Source organism: Chaetodon trifascialis, chromosome 4 (genome assembly GCF_039877785.1).
Source record: "Chaetodon trifascialis isolate fChaTrf1 chromosome 4, fChaTrf1.hap1, whole genome shotgun sequence".
NCBI lineage: Eukaryota > Metazoa > Chordata > Actinopteri > Chaetodontiformes > Chaetodontidae > Chaetodon > Chaetodon trifascialis.
Window position 1 is genome coordinate 25052337 of NC_092059.1, and position 19800 is coordinate 25072136.

Genomic DNA, 19800 nt, shown 5'->3' on the forward strand with positions numbered 1-19800 from the left:
TCTCTCTTTTTTCCCCTTCTCTCTCAGCTTTCATCGTAATTGTTTTTTTGTTTTTGTTTTTTTTAAGAAAGGATAGAGGTTCCCTAAGCACAGGACAGATAGCTGTGATGGACAGGAGGCTTGGCTGGTCGCAGAGGCTGTGCTCCACCCTTTCCCCCTCCCCTCCCCCTTGTTCTCTCCCAAACTCTCTGACAGAAATGAGACCTGAAATCAAAGGTCCAGAGCCCCTTCAAATGTTTACATAAAACTACATGCAAGAGCAAAGTAGGCTCCTCTTTCATTCTCTCTGTCCCCTTCCCCCCACCCACCCCCTTTATTCTCTGTCTTCCTCTCTTCGTCCACTCGTCGTGTCGCCGACCTCTCATTTGCTTTCCATGTTGTAGCACTGCATCTCGCCCCGCTCCCTGCCATCGTAGCCGGGCAGAGGCTGCCCATATTTGTCTACACACCAGCAGTAGCCCCGCCTCCTGCCTTTGGATGGACGGCACTGCAAAGAAAAAGTAAATAAAAATAAATTAGTATGTAGCTATTTGCTATTTCGCACACTGTGCGAGCGTGTGCGGCCTTCAACGAGACGGACTGGACAGGTGGCAACTGCAGGGCATCAACAAACATCACACAGCTAGCTCTGATTTTCAATCGGGGATAAAGACTTTAAAGTAGACTTATCACTTTGAGACACATTGTGAAAACAGATGGCTGTTTCCAAGGTGAGGAATTATCCCTACAAAACTTTATCAACACCACCTTCAACGTGCATGTGCATATCATGAGACTCTATCTCTGTTAGCTTTTAGATTTTGGATGCTTGTCAGGAGTCAAAGTCATGCCTCAGCAGAACTCTAATAAGACATCCATCTCATCGATCATGGAGAGGAATGCCCTGCTGTCTGGAACTGTCTCTGATTTTCATGTGCAGAAACTATCAGAGATAAACACTGGAGATGATGCAGCTGCTTGCCTTGTGAAAGATGATGATAAATGTATCAAGATCAGAGTGGGACAGCCTTGCTCAGGTATCCACGCGTAGCCAGTAAGCTTTTGAGTCTGTCCACCGATGAATTTATGAGGCTTTTGTGCTCCGGTCCAGTGGGGGTAAACGAGTAAAAAAAAGCAGATTATTTTCAATAGAGAAGGGCAGGAATGAGGAACGCACTGAGTGAGTGAGAGTGAAGGAGTGTGAAGGTAAACATGGAGTTGCTAAAATATTTGCCAAGGCCAGTTGGAGGGCTGCAAGGAAACCAGCGCTGCTATTCTGGGAAGCTGGCAGACACTCAAAATCATCTGGAGCTGATTATGGCCTGCGCGTGCACGAGCACACGTGCATGTGCACACATAAACACACATCAGCAAACATGAAGGCACACACAAACAAGGGTTGTATGTACTGTACATATGCATACCCCCCACCTGCTTGCATACATGTGCTCTCTCACACACACACACCCAGCACGCGCGCACACACACACACACACACACGCACGCACACACACACGTGCACACATAAGTATGCAGTAATATCAGATGTCCCACAGGGGGCCGGGCTTTGTAGAGTGGCAACTTTATGAGCTCCATTTGGGGTACACATGAAACGACACAATCAGTTGGGCCAGGCTAAACTCTGGCTCAGAATAAACCTCCTTCTACCCATCATCTCCCCCTTGGGGAGTGGTGACAGAGCGGCGAGGTGACCAGCCAGGGCCGAGACACGCCTGTCTCTTTCTGCCTGTCTCGCTGCCAGTGCAGTCTGAAAGTAACGCACAGTACATAAGTATATATAGAGCATTTCTGGTTCTGTCCATCAGAGCACAGGATTTCAACTGACACAATACTTCTAGATTCAACCGCTTACTTTGAGCATAAAAGGATAATACCAGTTTTTACAGATTTTTTTTAGTCCATTTACTACAAATAACTTCAAATCACAGCTACTGATCCTGATAATCTGAATAAACAATAAACAAACACTCAATTTAAAGTCCACACTGATATTTGTCAAAGCAACATAATTTTTATGAGTTAATACGTTGCAGACTTTTAAAATCAAATTACCATACAATGACTTTCTTACACTGACAAAAACTGATGCAGACTTGATGTTCAATGAAGCAGTCATTGGATTCTCTTTATTTCTGAAGGGAAACCAAAAAGTATCGCGTAAACATAACTTGCAGGTAAGGATCTTGAACCTGCAAAGACATTGGTATGTATGGTCCTATTTTAGGGTATTTGGATGTGTTCACACCCCTAACATCAATGGTCCTTTGTTAAAATGCTTAAAACAGTCTCTATTGCTGACAGGCAACCTCTTGACCGTTGACTCTCATTCCATTACATTGATTGGACAGTGTTTTTCTTTTACATACATGGGGAGCAATGTGGTTCAGTGGTGTGTGGAAGAAAACCCCCTCCCCCTGTGGAGGAGATGGGTATTGAACCACCAACCAGCTCTCCCACTTCAGCTGCCCCAACTACTCTGAGCAGCCAAAATCGACATGACACTGACACCGTTTGTAGAACTGCAAAAACTCTTAAGTGCAAAACCCACAAGCAGCATTGCAACACTAAGCATCTGTAGCACATACTGCCTGGACAAAACAACTGGGACAAGCTGAGCTGAGGTGCGCATCTACTGCCTCCTCCCTGAAGAGCTGATGAGCACTGTCAAGGGGAAATCAGACAGTGGTGTATACCAGCACACAACTTAACTGCTGCTGACAGGTTGATATACATGGTTGACAAGATTTGACAATGCTTTGATGAGCATCTTAGACTGTGAGTGTGTGTTGGTGTTTATGGGAGCAGGTCTGGGTGGATGGAGCTTGCAATTTGTGCTGCACCTTCTACCAACAGTCAACATCAGTTTCTTTTGTTTATTTATTTTGTTTACATAAGAGGATTCGGTTACAACATTCAATACAACTTCATTAGAAGCTGTGATAGAAGTTACAGAAAATAGAACTGCAAGCCCAGTTAGTGAGTCCAATAAGACCTCTGCATTGTCCCAGTCTACTGATGTCCACACTGTGACAGCGGGGATGAGCTCCCCTTTGTCCTCATTGGAACACCTTGGGGGTTTAAGTCTTTGGCTGAAGATGCTCCTCATGTCAACCAGCTGTGGAGGGGGTGGGAGACGTTGTTCAGGATGCTAACCAACTTGGATAGCTTCCTCTTCTCTGTCGCAACCTCCAGAGAGCCAACCAACTAGCTTTGGTTGCCTTGACCACAACCATAAAGGTGGCATATCATAAAATGCTTCTAACCACATATGGCACTATCAAATGACATATGTTGCCGTTGAAGAATGAGATTCTGTGCATCGTGAATGAATTTTGTTTACCTTCACAAGACAACATAAAACTGGCTATAATTTGTCCCTAGATGTATTTTGCACTCATGAATTACAGCTGAAAAGCAGAACTTTAATTTTTAATTGTGTCATTTTCAATTCCAACACCCAGGAGTGCAGAGCCAAAACAAAACTCCTAATGCTACTGCACTGTAGGCAGACAGACACCAAGGCAGGCAGACAGACAGGCTTTAGAGTGTGACCAGGTGTCTGTTTCCGGTGTAGTCAACATCCACGTGCAGCCTGAGTGCATGATCAAAGGCAGCTTTATAGAGACAGAGGCCCATTAAAATACCAACAACTACGGCAGCAGTCTGGGGGTAAGTACGAAGCCCAACACGCCTCATTCTCACACACTAACATCATCGAGGGATTCTTTTTGGTGAACTCAGCTTCCTCCTCCCTACCTACTTCTCTTCTTCCTCCTCCTCTTCTGTCTCACTGTGTTTCTGTCTCTCTCTCTATCTCCTCTCCTCCCTCCATTCCCTCTCATGGTGCCATCGTCTGAGTCTGCGGCCAGCTTCTATTTTAGCCCTGACCCAGTGGACGAGACTGTGGAGAGGAGCTTAACATTGTGTTCCTTCGCTCTGGTTAATGATGATGGAGTCCTGTATGTGCCTGGTGAATGTGTGTGTGTGTGTGTGTGTGTGTGTGTGTGTGTGTGTGTGTGTGTGTGTGTGTGTGTGTGTGTGTGTGTGTGTGTGTGTGTGTGTGTATGGGAGGGTTGAAAAGCCAAAGGAGAGGCGGAAGGGAGAGGAAGAGCAAAATGTGCATGTGTGCATTCCCCTGTTGCTTGGCTACCTTTGAATTTCCGCTCAGTCTCTCTTTCATCTGTGAACTATTAGCAGTCATCTCAAGCAATCCTTTCTTTACTGCTTCAATCTACACATGCACACACACATGCACACACTGTAGGAGGATGCCGAAGGCTGCCAAACGTCCACTGAGGACTGGATGTCACTTTATAACTACCAAAGAAAGATTTTCAGTTTTTACACAACTTTTTGTAGTACTCATTATTTGAATGGGTTTCCTTTTAAAATATAGTACCAGTCAAAAGTTTTTCTTTATTTTTACTATTTTCTAGGTACTAGATTCATAATGAACACATCAAAACTACATAGAAACATATATGTAATTATGCTGCTAGGCCCCAAAAATGGTTAAACTGAGCAAAATATGTTTTGTATTTTAGATTTGTCAAAGCAGTCATCTTTTGCTTTGATCACAGCTTTGCACACAATTGATTTTCTCTCAGCCAGCTTCATGATGTTGTCACCTGCTTCTCCCACAGTCTTGAAGGAGTTCACATATATCCTGAGCTCTTGTTGGCTGCTTTTCCTTCATCTGCAGTCCAAGTCATCCCAAACCATCTCATTTGAGTTCAGATCGAGAAATTGCGGAAACCAGGTCATCTGATGCAGCTCTGCTCTCCTACTTGTTTAAACAGGCCTTTCAGAGCCTGGAGGTGTGTTTTGTGTCACTGTCCTGTTGAAAAACAAATGATGGTCCCATGAAGCATAAACCAGATCACCAAAGCAAAGCATCCCCACACATCACACCTGCTCCTCCAGGCTTATCTGTGTCGCAAAGACACATGGGCTGGAACCAAAAATCTCAAATCTCTGACTTAAGTCCAGATTTCCACCAGTCTAATGTCCACTCCTCATGTTTCTTGACCCAAGCGGTTCTCTTCTTCTTGTTAGTCTCCCTCAGTTGTGCTTTCTTTGCAGTAATTCAACCACGAAGGCCTGATTCATGAAGTCTCCTATGTGGGTTATAATCTGAGGTGCTGTTAATTAGGGATTTCTGAAGCTGGTAACTGTGAGGAACTTCCACTGAATCTCTTGGTCTTCATTTCCAGGGGCAGTCCTCATGAGAGCCAGTTTCATCAGCGTTTGATGAATTTTGCAACTGCACTTGAAGATACATTTAAAGATCGGGAAATTTTGTGGGCTGACTGACCTTCATATTAAACGATGGACTGCTGTTTCTCTTTACTTAGCTGAGTTGAATAGGGCTTTTGACTGTATACCAACGCTACCTCTGCACAACACAACTGAGGCATTAAGAAGGAAAAAAATCCCACAAATTAACTTTTGACAAGGCCAACCTGTTTCCTGAAAACCATTGAAGCTGCTTAAGATAACAGTAATGCCAACAGTGTGCAAAGATATCATCAAAGTAAAATGTGGCTACTTTGAAAAATCTGAAATATAAAACATATCGTGCTATGTACCACAATTTCCAGCCAATTTATTGGTCAGACTCTGAACCCTAGCTAGCTATAGTTGGTGTCCTCCATGAAGAGGCAAGCTGCAAACTTTTCAGAGCACCTTTCAGGCAGGTGAGAAGTTGATAATCAAAACATAGTTTCTGGAGTTGTATTCCTTTAAAGCTGCTCGCTAATCCTTGTACCCTGAATGACAGAGTCTGAACCTCAGCTCAGAGGTCAGCTCAGACCCTGTGCCCCATATTTTCAGCTTTACAGCCCCAACACGTCACTAAAAAAGCTCATTTCATCCACCCCACACATTCATAATGCTACCTTTATGGGGTGTGTATGCGTGTGTGTTGTGCGTATGAATGCGTGCTCTTGTGATGCCATCGTTATAGCTAATAGCAGCGCCACTAGGCTTCACGGACATTTAAAAGAGCCTGGTCTGACCACAGGATAAACACAAGCTCATAAAATGCAGTGTGTGTGTGTTTGTGTGTGTGTATAGGGGTGCAAGTATATGTATTTCTGTAAAAGAGGGTGCATCTCTGTGTTTGCAAGTTTACTTGGGAGTAGCTACAGGATATTGCTTTTTCTAAAAAAAAAAAAAGTTTAATGACAGGCCCAGTGAATTCAACTCTAGAATAATTTGTGTTTGTTTGAACAGAGCCACACAAACTTTAAAATAGGAGTCTAAATAATCAATAGAAGTAATGACTGAATGTGGTGAAAGAGAAGTAGTATGACAAGAGTCGAAGGAGGGGACACTTTTTAAATATTTATTCACTCATCTATTAACTGAAAAATGAATCTCAACTGTGGGTCAAGACATCAATTTGCAATCTCCTGACTTGCGATGGCCATTGTTTTAGAGACTACAGGGCCACATATAGTCAGATCTATATCCCAAACAGATGCACACATGGAGCAAACATGGATGTATGCACGTGTTTGACATCACACGGGTGGCACATACAGTATGAATGACGGAGTTTGGATGGGAAGGATGCTTGTGGCTACAAAAATGTGAAAAATACAGTAATGTATGTAAAAGATGAAAATTATTATTAACATATCATGATGGGGTATCAAACCTCAACACTTTTTGAATATACACTGACATGTGCCTGTAAGATCAAGCATCTAACAGTATCAAAAGTTAACTATGATTATTTGATCGAGGATAATTTATTCTTTGATAATACATTTCCTGATCTTTGATTTTTCAAGTCGTTGCACTGTTGCTTCTGTTCATACATTATACACTGATACTAAATGTAAAAATCATGTTTATATTCTCAAACTAAGGTACTGGAAAATGATAGTTTGGTTATCAGCACAAAAACAGGTACCATATTGGCACTAATAATGAAAAATATGACTCTGTTCTGCATATTATGCAACAGCCATGGCAAAAAAAAATAAAAAATTACTACATTTCCCCCAGCGAGAGTGAAGGCGAGGTGGATTAGAAATCCAGGGAGGGAACAGAATGAAGCAGAGAGACAGAGTGAAAATAGCTGTCTGGGTCCCCGAAGGTTGTCCAGTTATTATAAAGCCATTGTGGTTGGTGTGTATGTTTCCACAGATCCTTCTGAGTCACGCTCAATAAGTCAGCCCTTATGGGCACTGGCACTGTTAGGACCAAGTGAGTGAGGAGGGATAAGGGTACGCAGGCACCTGGCTCACATCCTTAACCCACTGCCTCTTCCTCCTCCTCCACCTCCTCTTCCTCTCAACACACACACTAAACTCTGAAAGAGTACACAGAGAGACGCAGACACTGTCGTCCCATTCACAACCCTCTGTGGGGTGATTCCTGGCCAAACAAGGAAGGAAAAGCCAGGTGGGCGGAAGGGCAGGATGGACAGAATGATGGAGCGGGCAGGCAGAACAAAAGACGGGTGGATGACTGTAGGCAGGGCACAATGGGGGTAATGATGGGTGGGTGAAATGATGAATAAGAGAGCGAGAGAGCCTGAGAGAGGGGAAAAATGAGAGTGAGAGAGAGTGTGAGACTTTGAGGGGTGTAATGAGTGGGTCAGTGTTGGGCATGCATGGCCTGAACTGGGATACTGGGCCAATTCATGTAACTGTTGCTAAAAATAGGCTTCTCTGTAGCCGAGGTAGGGCTAGCACTGCTCAAACTTCTCCTACAGTGTTGGGTCACTCACACTACCAGCAACATAAACACTGAAAACTATTTTCTCCTCATGATGGTTGGCTCTTAAAACAAAATTCTAACCCAAATCAATCTTTCTAGTATCAAAACTCCCCAGTGTTGTCTCAAAAACATGGTTGTCAAAGTTGGTTCTTTGGTCCTTCATGGAGATCAGAGGCTGTTATCGTGTTCAATGGATTCCAGTAGTGAGTATTCAGAAGGAGACGCATCTGATACTTCCTGTATCATCCTAAACGATCATATCCACAATCACAGCCACTTTTGAGTGTGGCCATAGTGAGCAGCTAAAAACACTTACTCCTTCACACGTGGTCAGATGGCACACTGAACGAACTAGCTTGTTATGAGTGTATCCCAGCCTTTATTCAAAACCCACCCTTCAGCTCAGTGTGTTCAAATAGTCATTGTTTCACCAAAACATGGCTGAATAAATCCTTTGTACAGTTAGCAGCAATGACCAACTAAAGCAGCAGTCACAAGTGCCAAATGTGAAAAGCTACAAATGACAGCAGCGTGTGCAGCCATATTTTGGCTGAAAAATAAGTGTTTGCAATATACAGCATAGAGCATATATATACATATATATAGCATAGTATGTGTGCACAGTGAGAAAGCAAGTATGCTGCAGGAGTGCTTACTGAAGTTTCTATGATGATTTTCCAAGACATCCTCACTCTCAACTTGTCACATAGGGGCACTTGGTCAGGACCTCTTACTGTCACTTTTTAAGGCATTGTGAGCCTGTTTAGCATTCTAACATGCACCGTCTGGTTTTTCTGCAAGGTGCAGAAAGACTTTCAAAGTAAAGCTTGTTGAGAACAATAATAAACAGATGGTTAACATTGTGAAACAGTCACATTTTGGTTATGTTTAGGCAACAAAACTACCTGGTTAGGGTAAGGAAAAGATCATGGTTTGACTTAAAATAAGCATGTTAGCTTGTTACATCCATCCATTTTCTACTTCATCCACATGCAAACTATTTATTTACTTCTTTTACATCATTCAGGAGTGAGAATGGGCTGTAGAAGTCTACTGGACTACCCTGCACATTGAAAAATAATGCTGAAGGGGTACCCAGTACCTTAAAAATGATGCCCAATGTGGGTCGATATCTGACGAGTTGGGAGAGATCAGGTTGGAATTTTGCAATTATGCCAATTTTCCTTCAGATGTCAACCAGCACCATTAGAATAAATTGCAACCGACATTGGATCTAATCTGACTGCAGCTGCTGTTCTCTGTCTTGCTCCCTTTTCAATGACAAAGACATTTACAGAAACCCAGAAACCTTTCTAGGAACTAGCATTTTTTTGGCATTTTGACCAGATGAACCTGTTTCCAGGCTTTGTCCCTGCCAGTCAAAAGTCCTTGCTCCAGAGTTAGTACTTATTGGTGGCTCTGCAAATGTAGAGTTTGCAGGACTTAATGTCTCTGATCAAACAGGATCAAAGGACCAAAACTGATTCGACTTGTGTGCTGTATTCATTCAAAGTGAGAAGTGGCTGATGCTAATACAGGGATTAGGGATGGCATCTAAACAATAGTAATGTAGCTGAATTCCTAATTATAGCCTAGAAAGTGAAAATTTTGGCAAGCAAGAGAAACAAACCTGAGGATTTTGATGGTGGACTTACTGCAGTTATGCGAAATAAACAAAGAAAGAGTAGGAGATTGATAACCAGTATCTTGCCTTTCCGGCATTTCATTTACCTCCCTTTTCACAGCACATCTCCTTAATCCAACCATCATAGTTCTGCATCACAGAGTAAAATCGGAAAATCTACACCTCAAATTAACCTGTCACTTCTTAATCTGTGATTGGTCTACTTTAGTCTTTATAGTTCTCCAGAAGCAGTGAAAGCCTAAACACAAATGTACTAAAGCTTTAGTCTCCTTTTCACTTCTGCATGCCTCACACCATGAATCTGCATTGCTGATCCTTCATTCCTGGAACTACATGCTTAAAAATCTGTGTTAGTTCCTGGTACTGTTTGGTGGAAAAGGTCCATATGAAGGATGAAACAACCAGCTTTCAACAGTTCTTGATATCAAAAGATTTATTACTTGATAATACTGAGACAGCTTGCGTATCATGTGCATGGTTATACCCCTTTTTCCTCTGCTCAGTCCTTCACCCCTCCACCCCCTCACCCCTCCCTCCCACCCCTTGCTCCCTTCTTTTCACAGTATTGTCACCCTAGACGGTTCACACGGTCTCCTCTTCACTGTGCTTCCGGTCATAAATCTCTGCAACACACCGTGAAGGCACATCCCTTCGGATGGATTTAACACAACACCCTGCACCCCACCGGCCCTCTGAGAAAAGGGTGACAAGAGCTGGCACACTGCTGCATACACACACACATTTACATGCACACACACACTTAGACCAGAGCAGACACTTTCCTGGTAGACATTTGTTGATGAAATCCAGGAAAAGACAGAGGAAGAGTCTGATTTCAATAAAAGCAACAATGAAACCGCACTTCGGAGACTTTGGGGAAAGAGAGTGTGTGTGTGTGTGTGTGTGTGTGTGTGTGTGTGTGTGTGTGTGTGTGTGTGTGTGTGTGTGTGTGTGTGCCGGGTGTGTGTGTGTTATGGCTTGATTTGGTCTCTGACTCATGGTGCTTACTGGGGGTTTTTGGTGACTCGTGTTTCTCAGAACAGGCTCTGGCTCTGTGGAATCCCTCCGATAAGGCTCCCAACCTCAGGAAATTGGATGGCGGTATTTATTTAACATGCCTTGTGTCTTAACAATGCCCCACCACCCCTCCCATCCATCCGTCACCTTTCCTGTCCTGCTCCTCCTCTCTTCAGGCCAGCACATCACCCACTGAACCACTCCAACGAATTTTAGCTTTCCCCTCTTACAAATGAGCAGGCCATGGGTGGCCCGAGTCGGCTGTACCACAGACAAGAAAAACTAAACCAGTGACAGCCTGTTTGTTTTTTTTTACCTCACCAACAGCACCCCACACCTACACACCCTTACCAAAACTACCGCCATCAAACAAGCGCCATACATACACTCCCCTGCCGCCACATCTACCGTGCCACACACACTCCCAGACCACATTCTTACATCCCTACCCCCCACACTCTCCCACACCACACACCCACAAACACACCTGACCGACTTCATTTCCTGTGAGGCATGAGTCAGACGGCTGCAGTGCATTTACCGGAGTAATACATGGTTATTAGCCATTCTGATAATATAGTGTTGATGTGGCTGTCAAGGCAACCCGAGTTGCAAAAAAAAGGGGGATTGTGCATGTGTGGGTGGGTGGGATGAGTCTGTGAGGATTCTTTGGAAGTGTTCAGGCATGCGGTGGGTCTATTTGCAAGTCTGCAGGTGTGTGTGTGTGTGTGTGTGTGTGTGTGTGTGTGTGTGTGAGATGGTGTGTGATAGAAAAAGAGAGATGAAATAGCGAGGAGAACCATTCACCTGTTTTTTCTTGTAGAAGCCCTTTCGGTCACAGTTGGGTATGCGGAAGCCTCTTGGATTGAGCACATTGCTGATTTTAAGACTGCTCAGGATGCTCTCCATCTCCCGCCGACACGGCCCCTAGCAACACGGCAAACACACCCCAACAACACCAGTATTACACACTCATCCTTACACAATCACAGACATAAAAAACATGAGGAGTGTTCATGCAATTAAATACATTTACAGTTAACATCAGAGTCCATAAAAGTTAACCTCCTGAACCCTGAATGTCCCCTTAACTTCCCCCTAGGCAGTTTTAAAGTTAGAAAAATAACTTGCAAATTTGTGTATTTAATTTCTATAACATATTTCTGGTATCTGCTTGTTCAAACACATACTTTCAGCTACATGATGCTAAAACTGATGATGGTCATATTTTCATGGCTGCAACGTCACATCAATATAAAATAATCTTAATGTCTTATATATCTTTTTGCAAAAGTCCCCAGCATTCAGTTTGGTATCTTTGGAAAATTTTGACGAGAATTTAAATGTTTTTTCTGCAAAACAAAAACAAACTTTCTGAACATTATTGCAGTGATGCACTGTTGGGACCAGGTTGAAGATGTTAAGTTCAAAATTAGACGTCAGCGTAAAGTGGTACCCTCTCTTAGAAAATGTTTGATGGCATATAACCAAAAATTATGTTGTTTAAATGATAGTAGATAACTTAAAGGTACCCTGTGAAGTGCTTGACCACAAATTGCTCTGTAGATCAATGTTTTGATGAGATCCTCTTACAAACAGTACTGTTTGTATCTTGTGTTTTTCCTGCACGTGCATGAGGCTGCACATGCATACTGCCTACCACATGTTGACTGCTATACATCCACTGATGAGTTCTTTACTGGATGGAGTCTTGGGAAAAACCCTGCAGTCTGATTCACTCTGGTGGCCTGGGAGGTAAGGTGCTGACCATGAACTACAATGTACCCAGTTCAGGTTCAGTCAGGGACCTTTGTTGCATGCTTCCTGATCTCTTTCCCCAGGCTTTCTGTCATTTATCTTCAATGAGCTCTCTAATAAAGTCAGACTACGGTCTCTCCATATATATTGACAGTGGTTGGTGGTAAAGAGATAAGTAAGTAGTAAAAAAGACAATGGCAATAAAGACAATGACCAAGCCAATGTTAGCTTAGAATGTTTCATGACATAGACAGTGCATGCAGTATGTATATATTTTGATTTTTTTAATGTTCATATGGGCACCTGACTTGTTTTAAGTCAGCCTTGAAATTATTCTTTGAAGACACGCACAAGACTATAAGGTATGAGGTGATGAATGAAAGAAAAATAAAAAATCTAAATGTCTTTACATGTTAGGCTAAAACACCACCAGGTACCTTCAAGTAGGTGCTTGAAATATGATTATACTTAACTTAAATGTCAAGACCAGAGGGTCAAAAAGACAATTAAATCAGTTTTACTTGGAGTCCAAAGAACTGTCACACAGTTCACTGTATAGAACTATATACATTTTTCATATCATCATTTTTTTATTGGAGAATGGAGGTGTGTCTGTCAAACTACAGGACACAAATACACAAGGCTGCACTCGGCACACTTCTGTCTGAACGGCTAACAGCTGTGAAAGTGGCCGCGATTTAGAAAGGCAAAACTTTGTGAAACAAACCAGAACTTGTCTAAAGGTAAATACTATATAGTTATATAACGCTACAACGCTCAATAATACAGCCTCCTCTTCTCTCTGGGTATGTCATTTTTATAAATTCAGTTTTCAACTAGCCAACTTCTACATTTTTTTTTTTTCTGTCTTAGCTTTTGCCCAAAATATTGTTTAAACAAAACAAAACAAAAAAAAAACAAGGTGGAGAAATAACTAGTTCACTAGCAAAAAACAAGCAAGTAAAAATTTTTAGCTGCTCAACTCTTTTTTCACTGGCCATAATTTCTGTTTTCAAAAGGCATCTATTATCAAGTTCAAATTCACAATTGTCCATATTGTGAGCAAATACAAAGCAGCTTGAGGATTAACTAGCTAGCTAAAAACCTAGAGAGTTAACTGTATTTGGTTTGCGACATTCCAAAAATGCAGTTAGCAGCATAAATGAGAGCTAAACAATACTGATTAAAAAAAAAACACGTGTAAAACGGTACATAAAAACAGAATGGATTCATCTGCAAATGAACTATGATTACCAATAACACTTTTACAAAGTGTTCCTGAGCCCATGTATTAAAATCCTTTATACAGTCATGTGTTCACAAAGTGGTGAACCTCTCTCCATCCTCGCTTGAATGACTGAGCCTTTCCAGGATGTCCCTTTCATACCCAATCATGATACTCTCACCTGTTACCAATGAACCTGTTTACCTGTGGAATGTTCCAAACAGGTGTTTTTGGAGCATTCCACATCTTTCTCAGTTTGTTGTTGCTCCTGTCCCAACTTGTTTGAAACATGTTGCTGCATCAAATTCAGAATAGGCAGATCATGCTGTTTTCAATTGAGTGTATATCAATGTTCACATTCTGTTTTATTTATGTTTTACACAGCATCCCAACATTTTTGGAATCGAGGTTGAACAAATCAAGTCATTTAGTTTATTTTATTTATTTATTTGAAAAGGACTAATATTAAACATAAATGTTACCGTTTAACGTATTGGACCAGAGTTGGTTTGAAGCTAATTTTCATCTGTAGTCTGTGTGGTCAGTCAACAACTGTCTTTATGGATCTCTGCCATTACTTCTTTTTCCCTCCACACAGCAACACTATAACATATTTAACAGAAACGTCATTGCCTCTGGGTGTAACTTACATACTCAGTCTCCCTCTTGTTCTCCAGGGAGAAGTTGTGAATGTCCATATTGGTTCCTCCTGTCACTGATTCCACCTTGTAACTCTGAGTCTTCCTGTTGTGATCTCTCTGGATCAGTTTGTTGTGCAGCGGAGGCCTGGTGTCCATCGATCCATGACTGTGCCCACCCTTAACAGTCACCACGCCAGGCACCATCATCGTCGCGGTCACATTAGCGCAGCCTTCTTCTACCTGATTTGTATCTGTATGGATAAAGATAAGTCATCAGTTTTCAAACGCTATAGACTATTCAATGACACTGGCGTTAGCATCTGAATTGTGGTTTCCTCATTCCATTCACAGGTCAACCTAGTCCAGGTTTGACAAGTGTGAAGAATAGTTGTTTTTAATGCCACTTTTGCATCAAAATGATTATTCATACATGGCTTTTTCAAACATGGATAAAAGAAATAGGTGATTGAGCACTTTCCCACTGACAGGAGATGAGTTTGAATTTCAGTTTTTTCTTTTTTACCTGGTTTGTCATGTTTGATATCACTAACATGAATGGAGGTCAGTGACAACAATATTGTGGTTTCTTGTCGTATCTTTAATGAGATAATGAGGATGCGATGGAAATGGAGTGCAATGATTTGACAAGTCTGTCTGATATCAAGTAATATTTATGCAACAACATCCAGAAGTTCAAGGTGCAGGAAGAAGGGTGAAAATTAGCACATACACCCAGGCATCATCAGAATCAAAATGCCTTTATTCGTCCCCTGGAGGGGAAATTGCATTATCATATTTCAAGCACTGCCAATTGAATAAATTCCAGTGACGACTGCAGAGTCATCTGACCCAGGAATGAATGTGATTGTACCCTTTCCCACTGAAGACAAAAGCCAGATGTTGGTGGGTTTTTTGTCCAGTGTGAAAGAGGATTAAGTTAGACCTGGTCTTATGGGGTTTTGATGACGAAAAAAGCAGTAAAATCACCCTCTTTTTTGGATTAGTTTAGTTTATTACAATTATTTTTCAGGTGCCATGTATAATTAAACATTAATCTTCCACAAGGAGATGAGAAGTACCAGATTTAGCTACTGGATAATTTCCACCTGCAGTCCCTTGGACTTTTTGTAGACAGTATACATATTTCACAAATCCTGAAATGTTTTTTCTACAGCCGTAAGGATTATATTACAATACCTTATGATACCACTTTTTCTACTCTATGTGGTGCAAAAAATGCAATTTATTTTTCCCTAAACTCTCCTTGGATGTTACGAATCGGAAGCTAACGTCAGCATCGTAGAGTTGTTCTACTTTACAATTCTGATAAAACATTGTAATACAACATAATGAATGCTTGTTTCTCTTAATCCTACAGAGACTTTTTGACTGTGTAAGAGAGGCCTGTTTAAAAGAGACAAAATAATGTTAGCTCATTGCCTTGTGGGCTGTTTGGAGCCAGAGATGAAGCCAAGTAATAAACAGAAACATGACGATTTCATATCCACAAATTTCCGCAGCATGCAGACCAAGAGATAGAGCCACAGAGAGGAACTGAGTGTAAACAAGACTTTTTAAGGACACTGTGAAGAAAATGTTGTGTATGTGTTTATATGTGTAGTGTGGGACTAGGGGATTGGGGCTAAAAGGGGAGGAGGTTAGGGAAGTAAGAGGTAAAGCGGCAGATGAGGGAGCAGATATATTAATAGCCCGTGGTGCTGGCAAACATTCCTGTCAAATCGTGAAAGACGGAGTGGGGACCATCTGACTGAGAGGAAGAGAGGAGGGGGCTCCAAACACTAGTCCCTAATACAGGAGAGGAACAAACTACCCGTCACGTGCCGCCCCGTTGTTCACACCACAACAAGGACACAGTGGGAGGAGCTAACTGAGCTCGGAGATATCCCGAAGAGGGCGAGGGATGATGGGAACACACATGCAGTGGCTCGCACACCCCCAAACACAGTTTTAAACCATTAACTCAAAGCAGATTTTGTGTTCTAGTGCTGCGGTGAGGGCGGCGGACGGGCAAGTAGGGGTGTAGCTCGTGTGGGCAGGCAGGCTGGCAGCCCACCCTTTCTCCCTGACCACCTGATCAATTAGTGACGTGGTGGGGCTCCACAGTCTTCCAGGCTCTCCAGAACTTAAAATAACAACATGGACGTCAACAACAGCATCAACTGGAACAAGACGGAGTCAGAAGGCAACAGATGCTCTTTAACCTGATATGGCCTCAACAAAGTTTTTCTGAACTCTGCAAAAAGGTCCATGACCAAGGACAAAAATATTGAGCCCTTTTTTAAGATTTCTGCAAGCATTAATTTTTATTGTCAATATAAACTCTTATATAACCTTCCTAGGAAGTCTGGGGTGTTTTAGATAAACACATTACGCAATTTGTTTGTATAATGGCACAGGGGTAAATAGTACAAACTGCGGTGAGGAGAGCTTGTTAATGTCTGGGAGGAGAGGCTGCTGTGGAGCTGGGGACTGATGGTGGTGGAAACCACTGAGCTGCACTTACACACTCTGACCAACAGGGGAGCTTGGGATCATTTCCCATCTTTTTTCCATCTCCAATGGTGGAGATACTGTAAATAAGTATGATTACATTCAATGATACAGCCACACTGCTGCTATTTATTGTGTTCTGCTTTAAAAGCCTGAGGAGTGCTATTACAGGATATGGATCTCTTTGCTTCCACATTGAAAATAATGTTGGTGATTTCACATTAGAGGCTGAAAATAATGATAAACAGATATAAAATGACACAGAAAGCGGGGAATAGAAGTAGAGGGAGAAATGTACAAGCTAAGTGACAGGAAGCAAGAAGGTAAAATGAGTAAAACAGTTTGGGCAAGCTGATGATGGTCTGCAAGTGTGTGAGTGTGTGTGTGTGTGTGTGTGTGTGTGTGTGTGTGTGTGTGTGTGTGTGTGTGTGTGTGTGTGTGTGTGTGTGTGGAGGGGGATGCTGGTGGATGCATTGGTGTGTGTGTGTGTGTGTGTGTGTGTGTGTGTGTGTGTGTGTGTGTGTGTGTGTGTGTGGAGGGGGATGCTGGTGGATGCATTGGTGTGTGTGTGTGTGTGTGTGTGTGTGTGTGTGTGTGTGTGTGTGTGTGTGTGTGTGTGTGTGTGTGTGTGTGTATGACAATGTGACTGCTGAGTGCTTGCACACCACACATTACTGTGGCCAAACCAAATAACCAGGAAGAAGAAAACACACACAGAGGCTCCTGGAGGCCTGACGTCAGCAGAGCCTAAACACACAACCGTGTGTATTCACATAGAGGTGGCATGTGTGCCGTTTCACCAGTGTGAGGAGCATGCATCCATTCACACAAAACACCACGCAGATGTAAGATCTCGCAATACTGTATCAGAGATACTAGCATGCAATGAGGAAAAATGCAGTTTGGGCTCATTCATAATGACTTGTGAGTGTCTAAATGAGTGTGTGTGTTGGTTGCCTAAAAGGTAAAGGAAACTCAGAGAAATGACTGCCCCACCACCCCTCACCCCCCCAGCCCCCATCGCCTTTGCCACACACCCGAGATGTTTTGGTCCACATCCCTGACCGGGAAAGCAGCAGCACATACTTTCATGCTGTGTACAAAAATCCATGAACTTTACTTGAAGGAAAATAAGGACATTACACAAGATAAGGACATGGTCTCTACGCTCAGCCTCAGCTAAATACTGTCTACTTACAGTATGTATGTGGCATTCCTTAACTATTGGTTTAAGAGAGCCAGGCAGTGTGTGTGTGCGCGCGCGCGTGTGTGTGTTCGGGAGAAATAGAGATGGAGCAGTGTTGTCCTGTAAAACAATTTGCTAAACCCAAACGACAATCTTTTAATGTCATAAATGTCATTGTGCATTTTTACGCATGATGGTCCAAAGCTGTGCGCACATGGAAAAAGTGGCCGCCTGGTGGGAAGTCAACGATTAACTGCTGCGTAAACCTCCAACCCATAGCTGCTGTTATCCACTCAGACTTCCAGGAGGCTATGGGACCTGTTTAACCACCGCGGAACACGTTCCTGTGCAATGTCAAGCCTCCCCATCAAAAGCCAACCGCTTGGACTGGTGTTTTACATCGTGGCAGGCTGCAAAACAGCCCGGTGGATCCACCTTACGCACGGCTCTTCAGCAGATCAGTCTAAGCAATCGCAACACAACGCACTTAATGGGTGTTTCCATGAGCAGGGAACCCCTCAGACCTGGTCAGCACAGAGCAACACCTCACGGGGAGGGTGCCTGTCAAAGCCACCACGTAACAACACGCGCGCGCGCGCGCGCGCGCACACACACACACACACACACACACACACACACACACACACGAAGATAAATAAGTAAATAAAAAAGGTGTCAACATGCACATATAAATTAGTGCTTCTTACCTTGCTTTTGCGCCGGTATGAGAATCCTGTTGAGTTTTTTGGACGCGGCGCTTGAGCACACTCCCCGTCCCTCCAGCAGAGCTTGCAGTGGTCGGCTCTCCCCCGGCTGGTGCTGGCAGGTCAAGCCGGAGCCACAGCGCGCCGTGTACACTCCACACGCCTGTCCCTCACCAAGGGCGCACGTCATGCAGCAGCCGCAGCCGGGCTCCCTCACCCGCTCCGCGCAGTCCTTCGGTAGCGGCTTGCACAGCAGGAGCGCCCCGGCGTCGCACGGTTCGCATCGGACCACCGGCCCCACGGTTCCGGCGAGCCGGGCGAACGCAGCCAGCGCGGCGGCGAGACAAAGCACACAGAGACCGGGCATTCTGCCGATTAAGCTGGTCACAAAGGGACAGTATGTGAGTTGTCACGTAGGCTTAAGGGGACTCTCTGTGACACAGCGAGCCGGCTAGCCTTCTCCATCTGTATTTTCTTTTACGCGAACTTCTCGTTTTATACAGGCGGAAAAAAGAGCCAACAAGTCACACCCTCCTCCTATGAATAATGTAAACGGAGAGCCCCGATATGAGGGACCGCTACATCCGTTCTGAGGAGAGAGCTGCTCGAACATTCAACTCTTTTAATCGCTTGTAGTAATTAACTCGGAACTGTTTGTCTGCAGCATTTTCATGTTCTCTGTGTTCTGGAAAAAAAAAAAAAAAAAAAAGCAAATGTGTTTGTTCTGGAAATTTGGCCTCTTGTCAGAAGACAGGCTGGTAAAGTAAGATGCAGATGCCATGTAGCTTAAAAGTGTTATAATTCTCTTCATTTTCAGTCATATAAATGTGTTTTATGTTACAGAGAAGATGCACATCTAGATTTCCACCAGAGAGAGAAATAAGCTGCACTAGCGAAGGTTCCTTCTGTGTTGGCTGTTCCCAAACCTCTGGAGGTTTCCACACCACTGGCCACATCCCCTGCTGGCATCAATGGTATGTGAGTGAATGCCATTGGTGGTACCCCCCACATGCAAGACTGATAAAACATTCCTTTGGGCATGTGTGTAGGTGGCCTCTATATTAACCCACTAAAACAATAATTTCTTTGCATCTCTCTCTCTCTCTCTCTCTCTCTCTCTCTCTCTCTCTCTCTCTCTCTCTCTCTCTCTCTCTGTGTGTTTGTCTGTGTGTGTGTGTGTGTGTGTGTGTGTGTGTGTGTGTGTGTGTGTGTGTGTGTGTGTGTGTGAGAGAGAGAGAGAGAGAGAGAGAGAGAGACCACATGCTCAGTGGTGGGTGCAGCCAAAGAGGTATTGCCTTACTGTTGTGGGTTGTAGAAGCTGCAGTGTTCGGATGCACATGTCAGTCAGAAAACCAGCCACAGCCACCAGACCAGACCAGACT

The 19800-nt window shown here is 43.4% G+C and overlaps 1 protein-coding gene across 2 annotated transcripts; it reads right to left on the reverse strand.

Moving 5' to 3' along the window:
* Positions 1–334: 334 nt before the first annotated feature.
* On the reverse strand, positions 335–18865 carry igfbp3 (insulin-like growth factor binding protein 3). Of its 2 annotated transcripts, none has more exons than XM_070960879.1 (4): positions 18422–18865; positions 14027–14268; positions 11201–11320; positions 335–487 (listed from the first exon to the last, which is right to left on the reverse strand). In XM_070960879.1, the coding sequence occupies exons 1-4, from the start codon at positions 18783–18785 to the stop codon at positions 362–364; spliced, it is 852 nt and encodes a 283-aa protein (XP_070816980.1). In that variant the 5' UTR covers positions 18786–18865; the 3' UTR covers positions 335–361. The 2 variants fall into 2 exon arrangements, 1 of the variants encoding a protein (XP_070816980.1); XR_011602121.1 differs by having other exon boundaries at positions 353–487; positions 11201–11370.
* Positions 18866–19800: the final 935 nt, after the last annotated feature.